General features: G+C 32.9%; 1 protein-coding gene across 1 annotated transcript; it reads right to left on the bottom strand.

Annotated features, from left to right (window-relative positions):
• Nucleotides 1–4102: 4102 nt before the first annotated feature.
• On the bottom strand, nt 4103–5484 carry LOC131005076 (zinc finger protein 1-like). Its single transcript, XM_057931882.1, has one exon. The coding sequence runs from the start codon at nt 4989–4991 to the stop codon at nt 4374–4376; it is 618 nt and encodes a 205-aa protein (XP_057787865.1). The 5' UTR covers nt 4992–5484; the 3' UTR covers nt 4103–4373.
• Nucleotides 5485–7695: the final 2211 nt, after the last annotated feature.

Raw genomic sequence — 7695 nt, 5'->3', positions numbered from 1 at the left:
AATTTATTTAATAACTATAATTATCATTAACTTCGTATAAATTGAAAATTTATATTTTTAAATTCAGGATTTATTATGTTTTATTAAAACATTGCATTTCTTTATATTTTGATTTTTTTATTATATTTATTTAAATTTATTGTTTAATTTCGATGTCCGTCGTGCATCGCACGAATGGGCGTATACTAGATAAAGAAAAACACATATTATTGTCAATAATGATTTGACTTTTATTTTAATTTTAGTTAGTCATGTTTCCTGTCTCTTAAATTTTCTACCATAGTACTAGTATTTAAAACGCACGCGTAGTCCAATTTCAGTTTTTACCAATATTTTTCACATAAAGGATGCCCGTTTCAGAAAAAGGAAAAAAAAAAAGATAGACCATAATTTTGGGAATAAGAATACCGATTTACATGAGGCTATGGATCTGAAATAAATAGGCATTTGTTTATGTACAACCGATAAAGAAAGATCCCACTTGTCCTCAAACTACCAAAATCAATTAAAAACTGTACCCATTTAAAAAAGATGGAAAAGAAAAATCTAAAATATAAAAGAAGTAATGACCTGACATCCAAATGAACATCCTGTTTATGGATTGGTCTATTTTAGGTGTGCTATGATGCAACTGGAGAGAGAGTAGAGTGAGAAGTGAGAGTGAGACAGAGATGGTGATAATATTAATGCATGATTAATGACTAGATTTCAGTTAAGTTATTGGATAATGACATGATTAATATCAAGTTTAACATGAATCATGACTGTAACTTGGTCCCACCATTAAACATGAAATCCTGTTTTTGAAGATCTCTTAGGTAAGAAATCAATGCAATCAAAGATTTCATACATTTTTAATGGGAAAGGTGAACAGGGTGATGTGATTTCAGAGCTTCAAGGGACCACTATAAAGCTAATGCCTCTATTAATTATTTTCGTTATACTATCTATTTCTTAGTACTACTTTTCCACAAAAGTTATTAACCATTTTAAAGATAAGACATGGAAAAAATAATTAAAGTATATGTTATCGCATAAGGTAGTATCTTAAATCTTAAATCATTTGATTTTCCAATACATTTCATCTGTTTATTTATCTATATGTATTATTCCAAACTGAATTTGAATATGACACAAAATACTTGTCAGTATCCCGCGAGGTAGTGTACAATTTCCCTGTTCAACTACAGCTCGTTTTTTTTTACGTATATTAAGGTGTATAATATTATACCTACGAGATCTTCATATTTTGTTTGATAAAAAATAATATGAAATATACGGCCTACCGCCTAAGAATGTGGTATACGTAATACAAATCTTAATTATATTATTAACTTTATATAATCTTAATACATCATACCAAACAATATATTATATTTTACAGATAGTTTAGTGCATTTTACCAAACATGATATTAATATGACATATAGTAAAAGACATCTCCAATCAAACATATCACACCTTATCTCATACCGCGTTCTAAACGAGTCACTAATGTATGTGCAAAAGCCTTTTCAAATACAAAAAATTTATTTTATGAAATAATTCTCAATGTAACTTAACTCGACTTAAACTTGTCCGAGGAGCTCTTGTTTAGTACGTTCATGCCTAGCTAGTGGCGCATGCACATTTTTTCACCAAAAATGTTTGCCGTTAGTCCCATCATAGTTGGCATGTTTTTCTTATTGGGTGGTCCTAATGATAGTAATTTGTTTATATTTTGGGTAATAATTTTACACCAAATAAGATGACTCTAAACATCTTTATACATTTTTACACTAAAATCTTATTCTCCTAAATATTCGTGTCTAAAAAAAGTAGGCCAACAATAATGGGACGGACAGAATAGTGTTTTATCTTATTATGCAGTAAAAATATTCAAAATATAATCGTATAAGAGTCAATGTATCAAAATATCACGATAATGAAGTAAAAATAAAAATGTCATTTAAGATAAAAAAAAATTAAAAATATAACTATTTTTGTGTAAAAAGTCAAATTTGCCCTTGCCATTAATTTTTCAGTACACTCTTTTTTTTATTTGGGATTTGATGCGACTCCAAAAATTGTACTCCTTGGTAGCAATCAACTGGAAGGACTTCATGAAACTTTCGTTGCTTCTCTTCTCCCTTCAGTTTCTTCGAACACTTGAAATCTGCAAGCTGATAATTAAAGTGATGTGGTAATCTTCAGTTATCCAGAAATTATAAAACCTCCAAGCAATTAAAATGTGAAAGTGTTGTTTGTCGTGCAATTGAATGATTCAATATTTGTATTGTAATTTGGGGGAGTTGAACTATACAGAAATTGTAAGAGCTTCAAGCAATTAAAACAAGAAAGTGTTCTTTGTCAAGCAATTAAATGATTCAACATCTATCTTGTAGTTTGGGGGAATTAAACTTGAGTGGAGTGAAGAGGATCAAGTTTTATCCGCGATGTAAAGAATTTTTTAGATGACAATTGCATATTTGAGGAGTTTTTTCATTAACGTGAGTTTGTGTTGTTATTGTTCTTGAATTCACAATCAAATTGATGAATTTGAAACTGATCATCACTAGTGTTGGTTGCGAATTCAAGTTTTTAAACTAGAAATAATGCTGGTTGTGAATTCAAGCTTTACCATTCAAATTCAAAGCCAACACTATTGTTGGTTGTGAATCTAAATTTTAAAACTTGAATTCACACCTAGAATTATTATTGATTGTGAATTATAACTCACAAACTCGAATTCACAATTCAAAAATTAGTGAATAATTCTTAAGTTTTTTAAATGAAGGATAAAATGATTATGATTAATTTTAAGTATTTTATCTTATGAATAATTTTTAATTTTATTATTTCAATTTAAATATTTTTGAAGTCCATCCATGGTATCATGATGAGTCAGAGGGTTTTTTAGGACAGTAATTTAGGTTGATTCGGAAATTAGGACAATAACTTTCGGACTTGTAAAAATAAGACACTAATTAATAAGCGTTGCACCCGCAGAACATTTCTCGGCCAATTATCGAATTTTTGAACTTTCCCGCATGGATCAAGCACATAACATCCTATCTGGAGCCGCAAAAATGACGTGCTTGCCACATTTAATCAACCCCTCCGTGTGGGTTGTCATGTGCTTGGTCCGTGTAAAAAAATCCCAAAATTTAATAATTGGCCCATAAATGTCACACGGGTGCAACGCTTATTAATTAGTATCTTATTTTCATAAATTCGAAAGTTATTATCTTAATTTCCAAATCAACCTAAGTTATTGTCCTAAAAAACCTTATGACTCGTGGTACCATTGGAATAGAGTAGGAAACATATACAGTTATAAAATAAAGGGTCATAGTCGGCATAGTTTCATAATACAAATTAAAACATAGAACTAAATCTCACAAATTGAGAACCTTGATTTAAAAGTTTAAGAGGAATACTAAGTGAGTAAGTGAAGTTAGTAGATGAATACGCACCAACCTGTTGATGAAGACATCTTAATAGATAGTCAATATCTCCCAACTGCAGGTGGGGTCAGTGCATCCTCTCCGATTACGCCAAATCACAGCCGTCCATTTCTTGTACACATACACGTGAACGTGAACCAAGTCACTTCACATAAACTGATTAATTTAACCTAATATGTACGGCTCCATGACTTTATGCCAGATTGTTGATCACCATGGAGACATAAAAAAAGTTGCAGACGCAAATTAAATATGGACAACAAATTTATCATAAGATTCTTCAGATCTCTTTGAGAACAATAGCACAATATTTAAGTATTTTAAAGTATGAAAAATAAAGAATTAGTTAGTATTTAATCATATTAGGATCGAAAGTGCTCTAGGCGTAAAAGAAGGAAAACAATGTACACTTGTATAAAATTATGTTAAAAGGAGACAATGGCCACATCACCATTTTTTGTCTTTGCCTACAAATCTACAAGCTCCTGAAGATCTAATTTAATTTTTCAGTTCAATTATAATATATATATTAATTACAGGTACACACTATTGGGTGAATACATATAGCCTGAAATAAATGTTTTACCAAAAAAATTAAGCATTTTACCGACATATATATATATATCCTTGGAATAAATCGATTATAACATGGTAAATGATCGGTAATATGAATATATTTCTTATAACATAAAATTACAAAATACTTCGAGCTGAGCCACTTCTCATCATTATAATTAAATTCCAAATGTACACTGGAAATTGCGGAAAATGGAAAAACTAATAAAAACAAGAAAAAGCTAGTCTAATATATATACTTTTTTTATTTATTCATCCTAAACAAATTCAGGGAAAAGAATTCAAAATCTTACAAATTCTAAGCAATAAGAAATTCAAACAGATTTCTATTTAAAAAAAAAAACAAATTTATCATAATTTGAGAGATAAGTCCAATTTTTTCAACTCATCTTGATTGCCACCATCCCATCTGAATCCCCCAATCCCCTCTACCGCCGTGGCGAATCTCCTCCCGCCGTCAAACCTGGCTGCTCCGCCTCCCGACGACGATCCGACCTCCGCCGCCAGGCGCCCTATCGCCGGCTGCTGGTCGAGCGGCCTCCTCCCCCAGCCCGACCGCCCATTATACGCCGAAAAGCCGGGCTTATGTATCATGGAGTGGACCTGAATCCCCAGAGACCTGTTCATGTTGGAGCCGTAAAGAGGGAGCGACGCCATGCTCGGGTAGCCGAGCACCGCCGCGGCGTCGTGGTGGGTGTAGGCGGCGGAGGTGCCGGCCCTCTTGGCCATGGTGCGCTCGCGCTTGTGGGCGTTCTGGTGGCCGCCGAGGGCTTGGGAGCTGTAGAATTTCCTGTTGCAGTAGTTGCATGAGAAGACGCGCGGCTCCGATGAGTCGGCGGCGGAGCTTTTGTCGAGGAGGTTGATGAGGCCGTGGTCCTGGCCGGAGAGGTTGAGGTCCAGGGCGAGGAGATCGGAGGTGTCGGAGGTTTCAGAGTTGGTGCATGGATCGAATCTAGAACTAGACTCCATATTTGGAGGGTTTTGAGGTTTTGGGATCTTGCTTTGTTTAGTTTGGAAGGGGTGGAACTAGGGCTTTGCCCATGGATATTTAATACAAGGAGAGTTGTAAATGATAATTGATTGGGGAATAAATGTTGTGGTACTATGTAAGGAAGGAGAATTTTTACAGTTACAAACACCTAATTATAGGAATTAGGGGGTGGGGGGGTGGGGTTGCATGTGTTGCAAAGTTGTTGATAGAAACTAATGGAATAAACCATCTACCCCTCTTTCAAAACATACATACCCCAGTTTAATGTGTTTCTCTACTTTTCATCATATGTCATGTTCCTCATGTCATATTTTAACCCATGTTTGTCTAATTATCCAAATATTCCATGAATTCTGGATTATATTTTAACTGCAGTACTAGCTATATATGCTGCGCATGTGTAGCTTTGAGGCTCAGCTCTTGACCCAGCCCATACAAATTTGCTTAACGTTCTACTTCACTGCCCCAACATATTATAATGTGTATAATGCATATCACTATTGCACATGTTATGTTGCAAAACTATACTCCCTCCGTCCCTGAAATAAGTTCCTCTTTTTCCTTTTTGGGACGTCCCCCAAATAAGTTCCTCTTTCTTTCTTTCCATTTTTGGACAACTACCCCACCACTAATAATACTTTATTTATTCTTACTTTTCACTTTTTCACCACTCCCAATACTAATTATAACACTTTTTCATTTTTCCACCACTCTCAATATTAATTATAACATATTTTTCTCCACTATCAATACACTTTATCACTTTTTCTTAAAACCCGTGCCGTCCCCAAAGAGGAACTTATTTTGGGGACGGAGGGAGTATATATTATCATCAATATAAAAAGATGGAATGAAATGCAACATTATTATTTTGGAGTGGCGTATTCAACTTAAACTAGAACAGAATAGACAGCTAACTTGAACCAAGTAAAATCTAAGATAAGGGTCAAATAGCTAGCTAGTCTTTTGGCAACACAAAAGGAAAGCAATCAAGAAGGAAAAGCATATTAATTAAGTAGTATATAATATGTCAGGAAAAGATTTTGGGATATTTGATTGGAACAAATGAGATGGAGGACCAAATTTTACTCCAAGATGAGCTTTATTTCATAATCATGTGGATACTCACTCCATTTGTCACTATAGTGGAAGGTGCGATATCACATATTAAATACTATCAAAAAAGTTTCTTTATACAATTACCAAAAAAAAAAAACATTTGAACCTTGTACAATTAAGAGTAATTAACAATATACATGTACGCAATTCATACATTAAGACAACCTAGCTACATGAATCATTATATGTATGTTATATGCAATTTTCATCATAAGAATTAATGGCATCTGATCGATGTTGTCTATAGTCTAGAGCGCGATATCCATGTTTTGAATATGCATCTTTTCATTTGGATTTTATGGTATAATACTTAATGTTAACTCAATTCTCAATTACTTATATACAATCAACCAATATTTTTTTTTTGATATGACATGACAATCAACCAATATATTTATTATCTAAATTAAATCGTTGATTTGTATGAGTTTTGATGTGATAAGCGCTCATTTTGTGAGCGACTTCCCTGTCAGACGAATCATTTTAATTTTTTTTTTCATTTTCTAATTTATTTTCCTTTTTTCCATTTTTATTCTTTTTTTTTTCCCGCTTCGTTGGCTTCTTTTCTCTCTTTGTGTTTATCTCTCTCTGTGTTTATCTCTCTCTTCCAACATAATTAGGAAAGAGAGAGATAAAGATTTTGTTGAGAATGCTAAATGTATTGAGATTAATTAGGGATGTCAATCGGGTCAATTCATCAGGTTTTGGGCTAGCTCTATCAGATTACGGGTGTGAGCTAATCAGATTGATTTTTTTTTTTCGGATTAGAAATTTCCAATCCTAACCCTAAATGTTTGGGTTTCTGACTAGCCCATCGGGCTAATCGGGCTCAAAAAATTATTTAAAAAAAATTAGCTAATATATCTCTTGTGATAATATTATATTTATAATAAATAAATACACGCATAAATAAGTAACATTTCAACATCGACTTAAATAATAACTATTAGGCAAGTCTTAGAGATATAAAAATGCAACACTTTTATTAAATAAGTACTATTATTTTTTAAAATTTACATCTAAATATTTTATGTTAAAATATTGAATTAAAAATACAGAGAAGTGAAATGATAAATATAACTTTCTAATATTGAATCAAAATACATCTCACAAACTTTTGAAAGAAATAATTTATTATTATATGATTTTCACAAGCAAAGTGATGAAGTTGAAAATCAAATAATAAGAAAATTTTCATATAATCAAGTGAAGACATTATTTTTGGGTCAACCTTATAGGGTTTCGGGTTAATTTCAAACCGACCATATCTGGTGTCGGGCTATTCGGTTACAGCTATTTGAGTTGTAATTTTTAGCGGATTGAAAATTTTCAGCCCTAACCCTCTCAGATTGGCGGGTTAATCGGGCCAGCCCACGAATTTCGGGCTGGATTGACATCCCTAATTGAGATATTGAGAATGTGGAATGTGTGCAAACACGCGCTAATAAGTCAATAATTTATACAAATAAATCAATGTAAGACATCAATAGACATTCTTGTTTGGATCGAATCCTAGAGGGCATTTTCACCATATTAACTGGATACGAGCCATACGGCTATTCG

Source organism: Salvia miltiorrhiza, chromosome 1 (assembly GCF_028751815.1).
Source record: "Salvia miltiorrhiza cultivar Shanhuang (shh) chromosome 1, IMPLAD_Smil_shh, whole genome shotgun sequence".
Classification (NCBI taxonomy): domain Eukaryota; kingdom Viridiplantae; phylum Streptophyta; class Magnoliopsida; order Lamiales; family Lamiaceae; genus Salvia; species Salvia miltiorrhiza.
The sequence above is the reverse complement of the archived record's forward strand: the minus strand, read 5'-3'. Positions and strand labels throughout refer to the sequence as shown.

Coding starts and splice junctions, on each gene's coding strand:
- LOC131005076 (XM_057931882.1), bottom strand. CDS start 4,991: ATGGAGTCTAGTTCTAGATTCGATCCATGCACCAACTCTGAAACCTCC.